Source organism: Triplophysa rosa, linkage group LG5, assembly GCF_024868665.1.
Source record: "Triplophysa rosa linkage group LG5, Trosa_1v2, whole genome shotgun sequence".
NCBI lineage: Eukaryota > Metazoa > Chordata > Actinopteri > Cypriniformes > Nemacheilidae > Triplophysa > Triplophysa rosa.
The window spans coordinates 19,923,493-19,944,758 of NC_079894.1; the positions used below are offsets into that span (position 1 = coordinate 19,923,493).

Genomic DNA, 21,266 nt, shown 5'->3' on the forward strand with positions numbered 1-21,266 from the left:
AGTTAGTCCACAAAGTCGTTAAAAACATTAAGTGCTGGGTAATTAATCAGACGAGCCGGGCAAATGAGTAATTGATTTGCCATTTAAAAAAGCCTTTCTTTCTTTTGGTCCACCCAGAGCGCTGTAGTTTTTTTTGGTACGGCCGGCCTCCTTTGATACCGCACTCTTATTTTACATCAATAAAGCCATTTCTCATTGGGAAAAATATGAAGTTCTTTTTCACTCTGCATGCGTTGACTAAAGGTTACGATTCTGTTGTTTCTAAAATAAGACTGGTGAAACACACTTTCACAAAGAAAAGGTTGGGTATAGTGTATAACAATTGGAAAAAACGACCAAAGAAACTCTGGAGAAAATGTCGTCCACATGAAATCAAAACTGCCCCTATTAATTTTCTTAGTGAAAAGTCTAGTTTTGGTGAACAATTCATCCATGCAATATTTAATCTACAGATTTCTTTTTTGTGTGTTACAATACTGATGTGAAGTTGGTAGCAACTTCTGATTCACACAGATCCAACCTGAGAACACCAAACTGAGACTTTTGGTTTCTCTTGAGAAAACAAAAATATTTAGTACTCTCAACTTGTCTTCTCTAGAGTTTCCAAAGAGATCTCAAAAAAGAAAGACACTGTACATAGCAAAGTATATAGCCTACATCAGCAGACAATAATAGCATTTCACTCGTGAACAGAATTGTGTGACTCTGATTGAATTAGACAGTGGTCATGGTAAAGACTGAGAGTGAAAGAATCTCAGTTCGGGGGGTGTTGGGCACCAACACAAAAGAAGACAATTATGACAGCAATCTTTATTAGAAACTTGTGTTCTGCACGAAGAACAATCACAGGCTTTTCCATTTTCTATATGATCATGCTTTGTTCCACACACAATGTGTGAGAATCATGTTTTAAGAATGAGCTAAGAATTGATTCTCTCAAGTGACTGAGATGCATATTGATGATTATACAAAAAAATGTCATTGTACTGTGAACACCCATATATTTCATTTTGAAATAATGTCCAAGAAAACTATGTTTTGCTTAACTCAACTTCCCGTTTGAGATCTTAGAGACCCCAACGGCATTTAAATAGCTTTAAATTTTGCTTAAAAATATTTAACATTGAACATCAGATCTTTTAATGCTTTTGGTATGAGAACTGATTATAAACAACATTTTTACTAACGTAAACTTACATTATTTCTGTTTGGGGTTTCAGAGACCTCAGATATAAATGGATTTCTCTGACTTATGTATTACTCACCAGTGTGTTTTTGCTAAGGGCCAAACTGACCCCAAATAGAGGCAGTATTACTATGAAAACCAGACACTGTTACATGAATGCCAATCTAACTTCAGTAGCACCCGTTTGCACGAGCCAAAACATAGAACGATAAAAGTCACATTGGCAGCTTTAAAGTCTAGACATTCAATGCCAGTCGTGCGGCCACTCAATGTCAAATATTTGCAGTGTTGGGTAAGTTACTCTGAAAAAGTAATTAATTACTAGTTACTAATTACATATTCGATAATGTAATTAGATTACTGTACAAATTACTCTCTTCAAAAAGTATTTAATTACTTATTACTAATTACTTTCTATATTCTACATCAACCTTGATGAGTTAAGTGATTCAAGGATAGACATGAAATGCCTCTTTTAATTCATTCAAATAAATAATATAAAACTACATAAAGTAGTATTATTAATTACAAATGTGAGAATTATACATTAAAGCACAGATTTTAAAGTTAGACTTTGAATTTTGATGTCAATTCCACTATTGCACACACATATATTACACAAAGTATTTAGTTTAATTACATCAGAAGTAACTGTAATTAAATTACAGAAAACATAAGAGTAATCCCTTACTTTACTTTTTCAAGGGAAAAGTAATTAAATTACAGTAACTAATTACTTAGTAACTAGTTACACCCAACACTGAATATTTGATGTTACTTCACAGTAAGAAGGTTAATTCAAAGATATACACTATGACAAAGATATTTTTAAAAACACGTGAACTTGGGGGTGCCAGGAAAAAAAAAACACGACATGAGAAACTCACGCTGGTTTAAACGTCAGTAAATCTATTTTAAGCAACTTGTCCAAATTAACCAAATTATAAAACTCAGAACTTGATCACTTCATCTTTTGAATCGGTGACTGAACCGTGTCGCCGAGTCGTTTGGATCAGTTCGCGTGTAAAAGTGGAAAGTTCTCAATATTCGAGTTCGTTACAAGGCGAATTAAAAACACTTTAATAAAATAACTATTAAATGAACCTTAAAAACTTGAACAAACTTCGTTTTTATATGAAGCACTTTTTAACAACGTTGTAAAAACAATATAGGCTAAACTTGTCAAAACACATTTTTTCATAGTCGTTTTCAACTACATATGGAAATAAACCATAATACTTTAATTTTTTGTATTTATCATAATTCCAATTTTGCAGCAATGAGGATGCCGTTGGAGATCGTTTCACATCACTTTCTCTCCCCTGCCGCCCTCACTCCCTGCTGTTACCACACTCCTCAACATTACTGCTCTAAATCCTTAAACACAACCATCAGCATCCACTGAGTCTGAAGGTCGTGATTTCATGGATATTTCAGTCTGTGCCTCCACAAACACGCACATGCCCACATGCTGTATCTGCTTGACATTTGTCTTATTTCCCTTAAGGATGTGGTTGGTGGCTGTTTAGTTGGCCCGTCTCTAGCCGAGGCAGACTGAATGACAGTGTGTGTTGAGAAATTGTATACAGTGATGCGTCTACACGCTCGTGACATGCAACATCATTATGGTGCTTTTGAGCTGAGCGAGCCAAGTTCATCACTTGAAGCAGGGCAGAGTGGTGACATAGCGCCACCTGGCGAAAAAGGCTAGATCAACTATTTTATCAAGTTACAACAAGGATCTGTAGTTCACTGTTAAACTTGTATTTACATAATTAGCACATTATATTTTTGGTACGCAAAATCCATGGGGCTGATTCAATTGTACTCTTATGTAAACGTCATTTGTGGCGTATTTAATTATGTAGATCAGATGATCAGTCTCAGAGGGAGGTGCATTAACATTTGGAGCTCTTGGCATAATAGGACATTTTGATAAGTGGTTGAAGTGGTTGTTGCACCTGCACAGATCTCTCTCTCTCTCTCTCTCTCTCTCTCTCTCTCTCTCTCTCTCTCTCNATGCCAGTTTGTCACGCTTAGTACCTTTTGTAACCGCATTTACAAAGCTTTTAGCTGTTCACATTTGATTACAAAGTTTTTTCTTAAAGGTGCACTCATTAAACCTTTAAAGAAAATTGTATTTCGAAAAAATAAAACAAAAACTTATCAGTTATATCAGTAGCCTGCTAGAAGCTGTGTTTACTGTATTCTGCATATTGCAATAGATACACATTTACGTTTATAATCTTGTTTCAAACATGTGTTTACTGTACACTGGGCAAACATCAAAAAGATGCAATGTTAGGCTATAATATTGCTCACACATACAGTCAGTCATCAGACAATGTGTCAGACTGAATGTGTGCATTAAGTGATAACAGCCACAGGGCTTTATATTTAGATATATATGATGTAAGCGCTGGTCTAAGATTAAATGCTATGAGTTTTTTAATATAATTTCTATATTTTATTGTTGGACACAACATAATTTCTATAGTTCCATTTGATATTACTGTGTTACCAATAGATTGCGGTTGCATTTACTGTTATAAAGATAAAGAGTGATCCTATAATCATTTGGATGGTAGTCTGTGCATATAATGTTATGGCTGTGAAATGATTTCAGTTTTTAATTGAACGTTTTACTTGATATGCTGATGAATTGAAATGAATTGTTTTAAATTGAAATAATATTTCCTTAGAAAATGCGCTAGATGCCCATACATGATCTTTGGCCATTGCGTCTTAAGACATTTATTGTTTCATTCCACCCTGTGTGCCTGTGCTGCTTGTGCTCAGTTCTTTGGATAAAAGTGATGCTTTAGTGGGTTTTTGCAATAATATTTTAAGGTCACTAATCAAACGTGAGATTGACAATGTTTAGACTTCCTTGCTTGCACTGAAGCACACAGGAAGAGTCAAAAGTCTGCTTTATTGTCAATTCTGCCACATGTACAGTACATACATATAGATGATTAAAATTGCGTTACTCTCAGTCCCATGGTGCATACAAATAACACTACACAGAATAAAGATATATATATATATATATATATATACAGATAAATACAGATTATTATGTAAACATATATCACACACAGCACCTTCAAGTTCAAATTACATGAGCATCAAGTTACATGAACTTAAATTTACAAGTTTTGGGTGTCTGCTCTTGGCCCAGTTCAGCTGGACAGCATTACATTTCTAGATTATATTTAGAGCTTTGTTCTTATTTCATAAATGTGTGCTATCTATCTGCCCTTTAAATTCATTCAAAAATTACAGTAAATGGAGAAGGATTACTAAATTTAAAGGGAGCGATACACTTTTGTGAGAGACAGATTTGCGTCTAATTGGATTCAGTAACGTTTCAGTTCTTTAATGAGCAGGCTATCTAAGATCCAAGCAATTACTACAGTGCTAATGATGAGTTCAGGCAGGTGGAAAATATTGCAAATTCCAAAAGCGTCTGAGAATATGTGTGTGATACGCGCGTGTAGGTGGGTGTGTACGTTTATTTCATCAGTGATTCACATACCATAGGCATCAGCTCAACTCTCCAGTATTACCTGACTGCGGCAGTGACATTTGATGGATGGCTCCTCTACATCACGCTGTCATGTGCCAATTTTCGTCTTGCAGTAGCTGGAAAAAGCTGCGTGTAACCTGGCTTACAGTCACATTGTTTTGTGTTTTGGCTATCTCTGTGATGTATTTTAGAGATGGCATTCACAGCTGACTCATTTATGATTTTAGAAACATACAACTGTCATGTTCAACATGACATAAATGTGTCATGTTATGTCAATGTTACATTTGATGCCACACAGCAACATTGTTTTGGGGATTTGGCTTTACAAGTCATTTAAACATGCATTACTTATACTCATCAAAATAAGATCAAATTAAACTTATTTTTATTAGTTACAGACAGTAATTTACAAGGACTTGTAAATCCAATTTGTGCTTACATTTTGTAGTTATGGGCAACATCACTTTTTTAAAAAATTGAAACATTTTAAGAACATAATTATTACAATAAATTAACAACAAGGCCTAAACCATAAACCTATTATATATTATAAATTACTTTCACTGCACATGTAGATGAGTGGAAGGATAAATCATTTTTGCACAACAAAACTTTTAATAAACTATCATTTTAATGCTTAATAGAAATTCACTAGTTAAAACAAATACTTTTCTGTATCCTTATATACAACATCAGTATTGGACGTATTGATATTTCATGATCGATCCGCTAATCCCTAGTGTTTCTTGTGGGCAGTTGAACGAAAACAAGACTTGTGCTGAGTATCAAGACAGCAACAAAGACAAAGTAGATCTGATCCTGCAATTCATTTAAAGCCCAAAGGTTCAGTCTACCCTAAACTGTAACACTATTCGCTTGCTGCCTATAAATGAAAATCAATCTAGTCGATCAGCCTTCAATTAATAATCCATAAATCCATCAATTATGCAACTCCTTACACATCTCCTGCTGTATCATTTATTCTCAAAGCCTCAGTATACAAGTATGAAAGGACATCTGTATTTGTGTGAGCTAAGGGTCAGGTGTAGTTGGGCTGTTTGCTGTAACTGATACCTGACACGTCCAACAAGAGCTCTTTGATGAGCGCAGGAGCTCAGTTTACCGGATGGAGAAAATCCTATGTCAGTCACATTCATTCATACATGCATCCCTTATCAAACCAGTGCTTCAGCTCAAATGATGTGTGACGGATGGCGTAGGCAGAATAACTTTCACATACACCCCCACACCAATACTGCACCTGCCGCTCCTGACACTGTAATCTAGTGGGGTCTCGAGGAGTGTAGAGGAGTCTGCCCGACGTAACGGTGAGCCTGGGTATAAACCGGTGGGGCAGAGTTTTCTCCCACGAGTGGAGATCCGTGAACAAGAGAAGGAGCAAAGTGCTATGGTAAGACGGCTGCCAAACGCTGTTCTCTTTGCCATATCTACTCTGCACAGAGTTGCTTTGTGTGAGAGGTAACAGGGTGGTCCGAGTAGAATTATGTGTTCTGAGAGTGGTAATTTAGGTTTTAAGGGCTGAAACAACTTGTTTTGAGCTCTGCTATGCTTTTGGTTTGTGTCTTACATAAATATAATACGTTTCTTAGTCACATTTCGTTGCTTTCTTAAAAACATTTTGATTGTAACAGCGATGCATTTTAGCGAATAGAAAATAGGTCATGTGTGTTACCTTCATTATTCCTATTCCGATCTTCTTTTAAAGGTATTGTTCACCCAAAAATGAAAATTCTGTCATTATACTCATCCTCGGGTTGTTCCAAACCTGTATAAATGTCTTTGTTCTACTGAACACAAAGGAAGATATTGGAAGAATGTCAGTAACCAAACAGATCTCATGCCCTGCCATAGGGGAAATACATACTATAGGTGTCAATGGGGGATAATATCTGTTTGGTTACTGACATTCTTCCAAATATCTTCCTTTGTGTTTAGCAGAACAAAGAAATGTTCCAGGTTTTTTAACAATCAGTAAATGATGACAGAATTTTCATTTTTGGGTGAACTATCCCTTTAATATTTCATAATCCAGATGTATAACGGTAGCTGCCTTGGGGATCCATCATGACTGGTTGTTTATTTACCTTCTTTCTAATTCATTGCAGGCTTCCTTCAAATCTACTGTTAGCTGAATCCAGTCACAGCCTCCTAAAGACGGTAATGAGAGATACCATCATGACACCCTTTCTGTGAGTGTCAGATTCAGGTTACGTATATATAAATATCAGCGCATAATGCCTATGCAGTGCCATTTTATATAGTCTATACAGGTATATGTTATGTGTATCCTACAGTGGGGTCCAAATCTATGAAACCAGCTGTAAAAAAGCTTTACAATTTAAATGAGGTAAAACAGGTTTTCATTAAAATGATATTAGTAATTTTGAGAATTTCATGTGGTGCTTTAATGACAGCATATACTTCACATGAAGGTTTTGCAGGTTTGATCCTCCACAGCAGGATTCGAAAACATTCTGAATAGCATCTCGTGTGACTAACATCTGACTTTTTATACAAAGGAGTTGTCACAAATGTGCTTATTAGTGATCTAGAAAAAAATTCTAGATTAATGTTTGTTTTTAAATATTTCATATTTGGATGTGCACGCTTCAAAAATGAAGATTCCAAACAATGCCATAGAACTTTTTGTTGCACAAAGGTTCAAAAGGTTATTTGCATAACAAAAAGGTTCTTCTGTGGCATTGTTGCAAAGAACCCTTGTAAAACCTTGAGGTTTAAGAGTGTGTCTACTGTTATAGTCCTTATAGTATATTAAGTTTAGATAATGCTATGAGAAGTGAGTGCCATTGAGCCTGTGCTTGAAAACTGTGAAACGTATGGAATGTGATTGAAAGGATCAAGATGAATCGGGACGAGGGACGTATATGAGACAGCACCCATTTCTGATGTACACGAGGAGAAAGATTATCCTGGCCTAATCCTTTATCTGAGCAAGCATAAGTGGACAAAGTTTTCTATGCAGTAAAAATGCTGCCTGGAATCTGAATGTGTATTGTGTGTTTATAGGAGGGCAAATGTTTTCTGAGATGGTATCTTATAACTACAGGACCAAAGCTTAGAGCACACTGATTGTTTGAAACAATCCAATGTAATTGGTGTCTATTCGCCCTAAAACAGGACCCATTTTGCAATTTTGTAGTGTTTACCTGACTATACCTCAAAAACACTTTTTGGTTACTTCTTTAATACACATAATACAAATATTGTTCTTTTATTGTAATGACCCAAACTGTCCCTCTTATAATGATGTACAAGTGCAGGAGGCAGCAGACAAATGGATTAAAAGGTTTCAGACTTCATTAACTTGAGTGTGTGGTAATGACATGTCACACACTGCAGTCACAGCGGTGATGACTGGTGCATCCTCCTCTGCTGCTGATGCTGGTGAATGCAGTCTATCTCAGATTAATGAAGCTTGTTTTCTCAGTGTCATAAACAGACACACTCAATGTGTGAGCTGAACGGCCATCTGCCACCATCAAAACATTCCTCTTGAAGCATCGAAAACAGGGTTTCCTTCTATCTACATTTTCATTGGTAGATAATTGTTTTCTTTTGCGTGACATGTTGTGTGCTGCAATGCGGCAGTTTTCCACCTGGGCATTTTTACTGATTATCAAAAACAAGAGATCCATCAGTTTGTGTCTATGAAACAGCTTTTAATTGTCATGTCTACTGCTGCTGACTGAGCCTGAGAGGAGAAAGAATACAACTTCAAAATAAACAAATTATGAGAAATGTGTCTGTGTTTCTGACAAATGTTTTCAAGGGTGCTGGTACAATTGGCCCAAAGTCCACATTTAAAGGGACAGTTCATCCAAAATCAACATTCTTTCATTATTTACTCACCCTTATGTAATTTCAAACCTGTATGACTTTCTTTCTTTTGCTGAACACAAACGAAGATATTTCGAAGAATGTAGGTAACCAAACAACATAGGACCCCATCGACTTTCATTGTATGGACATAAATTCACCAAGACATTTTTTTAAAATATCTTCTCTTGTGTTTCACAGGAGAAAGAGACTTATACACGTTTTGATTGACATGGGGGCGAATTAGCTACAATGCACAAATGCTATGTAAAATACAGAAATGAGGAAAACAACTGACCGTCAACATATTTTTATAATTAAGAGAAAGTTCTACAAATCTAAAAGTGACATCACTATTTACAGAGTAGTTTTGTTCAAGTTGGTATTACGTTATCCTGAAGGTTCAGGAAACAGCACCGTTAAAGAACCCGTTGTTAAAACCATAAATGCAAAATGGTTTTTCTGCTCAACACAGAGCACCTTTTCCAGAAGATGATCGACTGCTTCTCAAAGATTATGTATTGCCTTAATAAACATAATAAACTTCTTATACTGCAAATTTACGTCAAATCTAGAGCATGTTTCAAGCAAAAGATGCACTACCTGAAGATCCAAAGTTACACTATAGATTTCATGATCAAAAAGCTTCAGATCCTCTGGCAGATGCTCATTCAAGTTGTGTCTTGAATTGCAAGGACTTACTAACGCCAGCAAAGCTTAAAAACAGAATCGTGATCCCCTGCAATGCTTTTCTGTGTATAAGTTTGTATCTTTTGGCTTTTGTTTTTGTATTAAACAGAAGGCGGCAAAGAGTTGTAGAGGCACAGTAGACATACCAGATATTGTATATTCAGATGAATACTGTAGGTACGGAACAATATTAGGAAAACTACTAACAAAAGAGATATGGCATTCAGCCCATATACCAGGGTAAAACATTTTACACAGAGTGGTTTAGGGTAAGTGTGAGAGAGAGGGATGGTGGGAAATCTATAGTATCCTCTTTCCTCATAAGATCAACACAAACCTGGAGAGAGAGAGAGAGAGAGCAGGGGTGTCATTACATCGCGCAGCTTAAAGCAGTCATCTGAAAAAGCTAAATATCCTTGTTTGAGAGAAGAACGGTCTATGTGCAGTTTCACAATCAAAACTTTTTCTAATGGTCTTAAAAAGAGCATTTATTAAGATAAGTTGCAAAACTACCCCTAAGAACTCCTAGCTGAAGTTATACAACTTGGCCCGCCCAGATATGGTGATGTAATAAGAAGTGGGATACTGTTATTTATATACCTCTAAAGATTTTATAATTGCTGTTTATAGAATCACTAAACATAAAAAGTACGATTTGTGGTGAAGATAGCAGAACATTGTTCCCTACAATGGCATTCAGATTAAGGTATAAAAGTCGGAAAACTAAAGAACGATTGCTTTGGTTGCAAGAATCCTTCTAACATTCTAACTGGGCCTCAGGGGAAAAATGTAATGATAAAAATTACGATATTATATGCTTTAGAGAAGATATGTCTAATTTCTTTAAGGTTCTTATGAAATATTTGCAGTATTCACTTGCATAATGTAATAAGTATCTTCTGCTCAATGTACCTTCACACTCAAAAGCCTTCAGTATGGTTGTGTAAGTGGGCCCCAGCCAGGAAGTGTAGGTTCCCATAACACGCAGCAGCTTTTTGGTGGAATCGCTAAACAGCACGTCGGGTTGCCCATAATTCATGGAGCTGAATAGAGAGAATCCTTCTGTAGCATTGGCAAAAGCATTCTAGAAGACAAAAACAAATACTGTAAAATGATAATGGTTTGGAGAACAGACATGAGAAGATCAAAAATCAAATCAAATCTTTTGGGATACATACAGAGAAGTAAACAAAAGAGGTTTCGATTGAATATGTAGATGCATTTTTGTTTAATATACAAATAGATAACCTCCAAAATGCGTGCTCATATATTGCAGTGCGTGTGTGTGCGTGTGGTGTCCTGCTCTGAGCGCGGTGTACTGGCACCCTCCCATGACAAACTGTAATGTGTCTTGAGAAAATCAATGATCACCACGGGGCTCAGGCTGGGTGTATTGAATGCATAAGTCAGCCTGATGTGATCTGTGTAATACCGGAGAAGTTCCGAGATAGTGTTGTTAACATAAGCTTTGGCAGCGTTAGTTTAATCATACCCTTGACCGCTAATATGCAGAAACAACATTTCCAATGAGATTTTCATGCTTTGTATCGTACTAAAGGGATTTCATCTCTTTTTTAAACTGCCGTTATATTATTTCACAGATAACATCATTGAAAATGGGAACTGAGTCTGATATCCACAGTGTGTGTGTGTGTGTGTGTGTGTGTGTGTGTGTGTGTGTGTGTGTGCGTGTGTGTGTGTGTGTGTGTGTGTGTGTGTGCGTGCGTGTGTGTGTGTGTGTGTGTGTGTGTTCATGTTTGTATATCCCGGTGGGGACCTAAACCTGAAAGCACACCAACACATGGGGACTCGTGTCACCGTGGGGCCCAAAATTGAGGTCCCCATGGGCAAAAAAGCTTATAAATTGTACAGAACAATATTTTTTTTAAATCTAAAAATGCAAAAAGTTTTCTATGATCTTTAGGTTTAGGGGTTGGGTTAGGGATAGGGGATAGAATATACAGTTTGTACAGTATTAAAAACATTACGCCTATGGACTGTCCCCACGGGGATAGTAAACCAGATGTGTGTGTGTGTGTGCGTGCATGTTTATGTTTACAGTGGGATCCAAAAGTTTAAGACCCCCAAACTTTGCATGCTTTGATTTAGCATTTTTTTACATTTTAATACACAATCTTTCTTACAATTTTATAGACCGTTTCATCGGACACGCCGCGCCTGACCCCCAGTTATCTTCCGGTTTGTTATTGGCTAGTGTCTAATAATATAACTATTTATATTTTATTTCATTTAATTTATGTTCATATTAAATTATATTATTATTTTATTTTATAATAATTGTATTAAATAAACGATTTGTTAAATTGTGTTATATGTTCATTTTATTAAATAAACAATTTGTTGAACGGTCCTGTAGTTTTGACGCATTTAAAGAAACCGTATGGTACATTGACATCTAGTGGTTGAACTTGGTATCGCAACCTAAATTCAAAATATTTTAGAGACAAGTTTAGCTAAATGACGGTTCTTATCGGTTTCTTTTGATTGTTATCAGAAATAATCTACAGGCACTCTATTGTTTGTGAATGTGTACCAGAAGTTAAGTTGGGGCCACAAAAGTGCGCATGCGCAGTAACGTTTGTTTATGTTGTTAAGATGAAACCGTCTATAAAATCGTATTAATTAAAAAACATAGAAAATAAGGTGGCACAGGTTCTAAATGCGGAAGTGTGTGCAAAACCTAATGATCCATATTATCTACGTTACGGCTTCAACGGAAGTGGAATATGGTCAATGTCACAAATGCTTACATTTGATTTAGCGACCTTCTGTGACCTGAGACAACAAGCTTAAAGGGATAGTTCACTCAAAAGTGAAAATTCTTCCATGATTTACTCACTGTCAGATCATACAAAACCTGTATGACTTCTTCTCTTCTGCAGAACACAAAAGAAGATATTCTGAAGATTGCAGGTAAACAAACAACATCAGTAACCCATGGACTTCCATAGGTCGTGTGCAGTCACGTGGTACCTATGTTTAACAACATGAACAACGACCAGGTAAGCCCAAATTTCTGTCAGACCTTACTTGTAATAAATACTAGCTTCCGTTAAAAGAACAAGCCCTTATTAAATGGAGAAAGTGAAAAAAATCTCTCGCTAAGCTTTTCTTCCCCACAGAAGTCCATTGTAAGGAAACAGCTTAACGTACCAAAACAACAACCACAGAAAACCAAAATAAATACATTTGTTTATCACTGATATCAAACATAAACATGATAACAGAAAAGTTTTATGTTCTCAGTTTGTCGCTGCCTTGAGCCACCTTATGTGGTTTCTTTCTAATGAACTTTAATGAGTCACAAGCTTAACGTGAGACTATTCTTATTCCTGCAATAAGTGCTTGTTCTTTTAACAGTAGCTAGTGTTTATTACAATTAAGGTTTAATATAAAATTGTTTTTAAGTGGTCGTTGTTTCGGTAGGTTAAGATGGACTTATGTGGGCGAGATTTATCACTTTATCCATTTAATCAGGACTCAATCTTTGCAGCGTTCTTGAGCAGTAAATTTGAGCTCACCTGGTCGTTGTTCAGGTACGTTAAACCTCGTTTAGCGTTTTAGAAAGTCATCCGGCTCGGCTCATCCCAACCGCAGATTCAGGTTTACAATCCACTTTTATCTCCGTTTCTCAATATACTCGCATTTTCCCCCTTCATGAACATCAACTTTTGCTACACAATAAAAACACCTTTCATGGTTTGATCGATTTGAACTGTCAAAAACGACGCAAAACACAGGTATTTTGAGTTTGTTATAGTGAATTCCTATGGAGAAAATCACATCCTGCCCTCCATCGGCACTTCGCGCAGTGCCGTGACGTCGTGTGCAAACAACCTATTGTATGGACACAAAACCAACCGAGACAGTCCTCAAAATATATTCTTTTGTGTTTCACAGAAGAAAGAGTCATATACAGATTTTAAACAACAAGAGGGTAATGATGACATCATTTTGGGGGGGGGGTGAACTACTGTATCCCTTTTATATTTTGTCTTGAAAATCAAATGAAACATAAAAATACATACGTTTAATGTGGTCTTACACTTTTGAACACATCTTGATGTGTGTTTGTGTTTTGACTGTCCTGACCTGCACACGTTCCAAATACTTGTAAACGCGGCACTTGTCCTCCAAGCGCACTACCACCGCATTGGTTGGTACCACAGCCAGGTGGCAGCGCTCATATTGAAACAGGTCAGCTTCGGTTCCATCAGGACACAAGAGCTTCAGGTCTTCCAGCTCCAGATCCAGAGCCCAAGACTCCTGGTTCTTACCTTACACAAATAATAAACCATACAGAGGTTTTAATTTCTAAACGTAACTGGACTTAGGATGGTATCCAATGCTTGTCTAAATGAAACCTATGTAGGTATAATCGTGAATCGTGAGAAAGCTTGCAAGTCACACAGGTATTACTAAACTATGTATCACAATTACACTTCCATCATGCCTGCACTAAGCTTCTGGGTTTACGGTGGCTAAACAAGAGAACCCAGCAGACAAACAAAGAAACACATTGTTATGACATACTGCCCCCCAGTGTCCATCAGCAAGCGAAACGTGATCCAGATCGTGAAGTGAAGGCTAGGATTGTCCTCTTTCAGGGTCTTACAAAATTTCTTTTAATTAACAAGAAAGCAACTTCAAATTCTCACTGCATTTGGACATTTTTTGACCCCGTGTTAAAGTAGCTCTTCTTACACCCGGCATGGGGCAGACAATGCTTTTACTTACCCTGCATGTTGTCAAAGACTGTAGTGTGCTTGACAAAAGCAACATCCCCAAGATTTTCAGCAACACATCTGCAAAATACAACAAAAAATGTATTAAACTTACAGTTTTGCAATAGTACTGCATTAATATATTTTTCTAATTAATCTACCAGCTGAAGCAATAAAAAACAATAAATAAATAAAATAAAACCAAAAACACATGCATATATTTTTAACCATAACGTAATCATTTTTTCCATAAAACATTTTTTATTTAAATAAAGAACAATATTGTAAAAAAGTACAATATTCCTTATATATGCAACATATTAGTATGTTGAATAGTGGATCACTAGGAGAGATGCATTCTTAAACATCTCACCTAAGAGCTCCAGTCTCCCCAAAATGTCGTTCCCGTGGGTTGTTGGCACAGATGTGGCGGTCGTTCTCGTCTCCAATGCAGGCCTCACAAAGGTTTCTGGGATTGTTTCCTTTGGGATCATGCTCGGGGTCTTTAACTCCTGGGACACAGCTGTAGCCAAAGAAATCCCCTACCACTGGAAAGCATTGGGAGAAAGATATGAAGTTCATTAAATTGTCCCAAATAGTGTAACCACATCCTCAAATTGTATTTAAACTTGATGTTCATGTATGTGTGTGATATTTACATTTACATTTAGTCATTTAGCATTAGATATGAGAAGTTCACAGTCAATTTCAAGCAGTGTGACATATTTACATAATATATGATAATACATTATATTATATATTTTAATTATTTATGCAACTCATATGATCTTATTCATTGATAAACTACATCAAATATTTTTATAAATATTTATATATAATTATTTGAATGCATTTTTACACAGCAAGATTACACAGAATTTTCATTCTGCATGAAAATGATAACCTAAAATCTCAATGTTGATTTAAAAAAGATCAGAAGTATGTTGTATGTCATCTACCCACATGCGTAATATCCCAAGATGAAAGTGCTATTTTTGACACAAATCGTTGCATCATTTGCAGTATGCAAACCTAACATTGAGAAAGCAGCTGTCGACTGCATTATAAAACAAAGCCCTGTGTTTTCCTATAAATTGGGGTCACCCAGTCAAGTCACAGAGCTCATTCCGCACAGAAACACGGCGTGGTAACATCTCTCACCATGGGGGAAGTTGCACTGCTCATCCATGCTGATCTGTGATGTGTTCACCAGGAAGCCAACGGGCACGGTCCAGCCCACGGTGGTCCGCATCCCTGGGTGACAGGAGCTGCGCTCGTGCATCTCCAGCAGGGACAGATCACTGGATGATGTCCGCGCCAAAGCAACCACGTAGTAATTAATGCCATCTGTGTCACAGGAATATCAGTAAGAACATGCAACAGTGTAACCGCATCAAAGCAAGACACTTCAAAGGTGGTATTTTGGCATAGTGCGAAATTTAAATAATGTTTAACAGAAACAGTAAAAAGATGAAAAATCTTCATGTAATTAGAAACCTATAAGGCTTTTAGAAAAATCCTAATATTTTATTGCAAGAACTGAAGAGTGTACATTACACAAAATGTGCAAATCAACAACAACATTCCTTGAAACTTTATAATGTGCAGCACACAAGGGTTGCTTTGGAAGGATATCCTGGCTAATATTTTACGGAACATAAAATGAATCTCAGTATACTGTAGAAAACAGAATTATGTGTTTTATAAACATACTCACCCACACCATTATAAGACTCTCCCACAGACACATCTAAGCCGTAGCAGAATCCAGCGGTGTAGATCTCATCAGCGTACATCGTGGCGGCATCTGCAGTGCCATTCTGTTTAAAACAATACAATTTGACTAGACCACAGAAACCAATAGATTCTGCATTAGTGTAATTGAAAATCAAATGATGTAAACATTTTGTAAAATTGCACAGTAAATCAAGAATTGCAGGATAAGCAAAAATAAGCGCAGTCATAAAATTCAATCTGGAATCTATGAGCTTTCTAAAGTCATGCACCATATGTTGTTTGATTGGTTTCTTTCATCACAGAAAATGAGATTCCTACAACCTTTATTTGTTTCATGCAGTCTGTGGGACTTTGGCCCCTCACACACAGTAGTTGTCCACGGATGTTCCTGGCCGTGGCATTACCAGCCAGATCCAAACACTTCTGCTCTTCAACATCAGACACTGTACACCATCTGACTGCAAATAATAGACAAGCGACCAGAAAATGTATGATTTCAAAGAGTAAAAAGCGTATCGCTGCTGTCCTTCTGAAACCTTGTATCTCCATATTCCGCGATTTTTCAGTTCAAAGGGTTTTGCAAATATCTAAATAATAAAAAGTATTAAAAAGTGTTTGTCAACTTTGACAACACAGTATTTCATCATTTGAAAAGTAGAGTTTTTTTCATTCCCTGAAAAACATAGTAATAGTTCATGCAAATTTTTGTTCATTGAACTATACCAGGGGTTTTCAAACGTTATGATGCCAAGGATAAGATGAAACTTTTGTGAGGGACCCCCTTTCTAAAATACATATCCATGTATAATTTCTTACTGTTTGTATTAAGAAACAGTAAATGTAATATATACATCCAACAAATGTGTTTACGTTTGCAAACAATATGTTGTCTTCATAATAACCCTGAGGGTGAGGAGACATTTTCAATTTAAATGTATTTGTACTGAATCAACTTTTACATTGAGTGTGATAAAAGTAACTAGCGAGTAAAACTCAATATAAACAATTCTTGAAACTATGCATGTACTGTAGCAAAAAAGAACACTAAGAGATAAACACGTAATATAATTATGTTTAGTACACTTTTACTATTTTCTCTGAAATCTCCCTGAAATTTTCTGGGGACCCCTTGCAACCATCTGGAGCCCCCTTGGACTACACTACATCTACTTATTCTTCATTATCACTATTTTTTATATATTATTAAAAACAAAACTCTTCAAGTTTTTATTTTATACCCATCTTCATTTGATACATGTATATGACATGTACATGATTTGATACATATATACACTCACCTAAAGGATTATTAGGAACACCATACTAATACGGTGTTTGACCCCCTTTCGCCTTCAGAACTGCCTTAATTCTACGTGGCATTGATTCAACAAGGTGCTGAAAGCATTCTTTAGAAATGTTGGCCCATATTGATAGGATAGCATCTTGCAGTTGATGGAGATTTGTGGGATGCACATCCAGGGCACGAAGCTCCCGTTCCACCACATCCCAAAGATGTTCTATCGGGTTGAGATCTGGTGACTGTGGGGGCCATTCTAGTACAGTGAACTCATTGTCATGTTCAAGAAACCAATTTGAAATGATTCGAGCTTTGTGACATGGTGCATTATCCTGCTGGAAGTAGCCATTAGAGGATGGGTACATGGTGGTCATAAAGGGATGGACATGGTCAGAAACAATGCTCAGGTAGGCCGTGGCATTTAAACGATGCCCAATTGGCACTAAGGGGCCTAAAGTGTGCCAAGAAAACATCCCCCACACCATTACACCACCACCACCAGCCTGCACAGTGGTAACAAGGCATGATGGATCCATGTTCTCATTCTGTTTACGCCAAATTCTGACTCTACCATTTGAATGTCTCAACAGAAATCGAGACTCATCAGACCAGGCAACATTTTTCCAGTCTTCAACTGTCCAATTTTGGTGAGCTCGTGCAAATTGTAGCCTCTTTTTCCTATTTGTAGTGGAGATGAGTGGTACCCGGTGGGGTCTTCTGCTGTTGTAGCCCATCTGCCTCAAGGTTGTGCGTGTTGTGGCTTCACAAATGCTTTGCTGCATACCTCGGTTGTAACGAGTGGTTATTTCAGTCAAAGTTGCTCTTCTATCAGCTTGAATCAGTCGGCCCATTCTCCTCTGACCTCTAGCATCAACAAGGCATTTTCGCCCACAGGACTGCCGCATACTGGATGTTTTTCCCTTTTCACACCATTCTTTGTAAACCCTAGAAATGGTTGTGCGTGAAAATCCCAGTAACTGAGCAGATTGTGAAATACTCAGACCGGCCCGTCTGGCACCAACAACCATGCCACGCTCAAAATTGCTTAAATCACCTTTCTTTCCCATTCTGACATTCAGTTTGGAGTTCAGGAGATTGTCTTGACCAGGACCACACCCCTAAATGCATTGAAGCAACTGCCATGTGATTGGTTGATTAGATAATTGCATTAATGAGAAATTGAACAGGTGTTCCTAATAATCCTTTAGGTGAGTGTATATATATATATGTGTTGTTTTTGTATTTTAGAAAAAATATGATATTCACTGTAAAACTTTGCTGTAATTTCGCAGCAGGTTTGCCAGTAACTTACTGTAGATTTAATTTACAATTTTGTTTTAAGCATAAACTTACCTATATTTTTCTTTCATAAAACAAGACTAAATATCTTGGGTCACTTTTCTTGTTATGTAAATGTATCGTAATTTAAGAAGTTTTAAATATTTTTACAGAAAACAAGAGAAAAATGCTTAGGAAGAATGTCATTTTTTGCAGTGTTGCTGTGCTAATGCCAGTCGCTTCTTGTTCATTTTGAATCTCAAAAGTCAAAGTGTTTTAAAGTCATTGAAAACAGTACTAATTGGAAAGTATATTAAGTATTAATTAAATCTACAGTAAGTTACTGGCAAACCTGCTGCAAAAACTACAGCAAAGTTTTACAGTGTAGCTCAAACTAAAATATGGGAATTTTACTATCAAAAAATGTTTAAAAAACCTTACATTTTAGCTTCTTCAAAGTAGCCACTCTTTGCTTACTCTTCTAAACAGATGACACTTTTCAAGGATAGTAGCATGAATCTATAGATCATTATGTTTTTTAGATAATAGGAAACATAAATCTAGTAAAACGTTTTTATTGGTACTGCAACTCTGACAATCATAAAATAAAATAATTTAAGAACATAAAAGCAATAAGACAACACACTGTTGTACCATATAGCCTGCAACTTGTTTAGATAAACACAATATTGTTTCATGTCTAAATTATTATAGCTATATGAGATTGATCAAGCGAGATGTATGCAGTCTTCACTTTGAACCCACACAAGGCCCCCGGTAGTGAATCCAAATCAGAATACAACATGTTAAAATACGTAAATATCATAATGAGGCCATAGAGCTGAGAAAAACTGTACTTACTAATATTGTTTTCCGTGGACATTGAGACCAGAACGAGTAGGAGCAGAGCCACGGCAAGGTATCCTCCTGGATGATTCATGCTGTCTTTGAACAGTTACCTTCCGAATGGGCTCAGACACGCAGGGGTGGTGTGGGAAGTAAAGTTTAAAAAGTACATAAAAAACAGCTCTGAGCTCAGATTGCTTCCTTCATAGGGTACCTAGAAAGCTCAGCAACTCAGAGGGGAGGAACAAACTCTCTCTTTTTGATCTGAAGATGTTAGGTTATTTTCCACTTATCCGATCACGATGGGCATCTAGTGTTTCTTTCCTTATCCAATGGGACTTCATGGCATGCAGATTTTTGCACACCTCACTGCACCTGGCAGCGGGCAGGTCAGATCATTTCTGAGGTTATAATTAAGTAAGATACAATAGCTTTTTGTGCAGCTTCTAAAGCTCTTCGAGATTAGGCCAAAGGTCTGAAAGAAGCCAAGTTTAATTGGAGATATGGATGGAGGCAACAGATGGTTCCTTTGTGCCACTATGAGGCGGAGGAAGCATATAGGGCACTTGATATCTTCACTGTATCCTAATTCTCATGTCACCTTCCATATAATCAATGCTTTATTAAAGGAGTTACCAGTGATCTTTGAGACAGAAGATATCATTTCAGGGCCAAAAACAAACTGCAGGTACACGCATATAAACACCTCGTTACAATAAATACAAGTGTCTCTGTGTGTGGAACAGCAGGCTGAAAATCACAGGATGTGTCTGCTATGGCGTAAACAAGTCAGCAGTATGAATTTGACACACAAGATTTCTTTCTTATTGAACACATGGTGAACAGTATCTGACAGGAACATCTCAGCTGCTAGGAGGTGCTTCCCCTGCTCTATGTCATCCTTTTTTACAGTTTAGTAAGTAATGTCTAAATATGGGTTACAAAGACCATTGATTTGGAACACATGTGAACTGAGAATATACTTTAAATGTTTGTATTTTCAACATACACGGAGATAGTAAACCAGACGTGTGTGTGTACGTGCGTGCGTGCGTCTGTGTGTGTGCGCGTCCGTGTGTGTGTCTATGTCTATGTGTGTTAGTACGTGTGCATATTGTGTGTGTGGAGTGTTTTGTATGTGGGTATGTCTGTCTTCTGTGTTTTCAACTTTTTCTTGTTTTTACAGGTACAACTTTAATTGTTTTGCTTATAGTCAATATGTCTTATGTACAGCTGCTTTGTAACAATGAAAATTGTAAAAAGCGCTATATAAATAAAGTTGAGTTGAGAGTTGGGTTACATTGCACCTAAAAAGTAAAAAAATCCCTTAACGAAAGACTGTGTGCAATTACACATAAACATCAAGGGTTTATAGAATTAAAGTTTATTCTCAAAATGGAAGCAATGAAACACTTATTCTAAAGACACTGGACCTGCGAGGATTACCTGTGCCTTGACTTTGTAGACCTGCAGTTAGGGCTGTCGCGATAAACCGACGATATATATCACGTGATTTATGCACAGCTTTTGAGTGAAGTACGGGAAAATGCTGCTGCATCCGAAAGCCAGAGGGCGCTCTCGTGCAGAAACTCCAAATACGCACTGCAGAAGAAGACCATAACACCTTCTAGAATCTAGGAAATGCCTGTGGACATCTTTTTATTTCTGTTACTCAAGCTTCATCAGGTATTTTTATGATAAAGTAAATTTATAATGGTCATGTTTGACGGGTGTTGCTTTTTCAAACGCACATTATAAGCGACTCAAGCTTTTAGATCGAGCAGCATTTCCTACTGATCCCAGAGCCGCGCTTCACGGACAAGCTACGCATAAAAAAATCGACACATTGCATATCGCAGCGAGCTCGATTACAATAGGATTTGCATCACTTTAGGATTTAGTGGTATCGCGATAAATTATCGTGCAGCCCTACCTGCAGTGCAAACTATTTCTCACAAAAAGCACGATTATTGCAGCAAGAATGTCTCCGGTGCGCTTTAAGAAGCACGCAAATAGAACAAGAAAACACATCCACCCACATCCCTGATTTAAACATATTCAACTTCAAACACGGCAGGCAAGCGTCTAGTGTCAGAT

General features: G+C 37.0%; 1 protein-coding gene across 2 annotated transcripts; it reads right to left on the bottom strand.

Annotated features, from left to right (window-relative positions):
• Positions 1-8,411: 8,411 nt before the first annotated feature.
• Positions 8,412-21,254, bottom strand: otomp (otolith matrix protein). 2 transcript variants are annotated; one of them, XM_057333184.1, is made up of 9 exons: positions 19,185-21,254; positions 16,070-16,206; positions 15,729-15,831; positions 15,173-15,358; positions 14,385-14,559; positions 14,025-14,092; positions 13,380-13,564; positions 10,179-10,350; positions 8,412-9,603 (listed from the first exon to the last, which is right to left on the bottom strand). In XM_057333184.1, exons 1-9 carry the CDS (start codon positions 19,261-19,263, stop codon positions 9,593-9,595), a joined length of 1,116 nt encoding a protein of 371 aa, XP_057189167.1. In that variant the 5' UTR covers positions 19,264-21,254; the 3' UTR covers positions 8,412-9,592. The 2 variants fall into 2 exon arrangements, with proteins under 2 accessions (XP_057189167.1, XP_057189166.1); XM_057333183.1 differs by lacking the exon at positions 19,185-21,254 and having other exon boundaries at positions 16,070-16,327.
• Between the last annotated feature and the right edge of the window lie 12 nt (positions 21,255-21,266).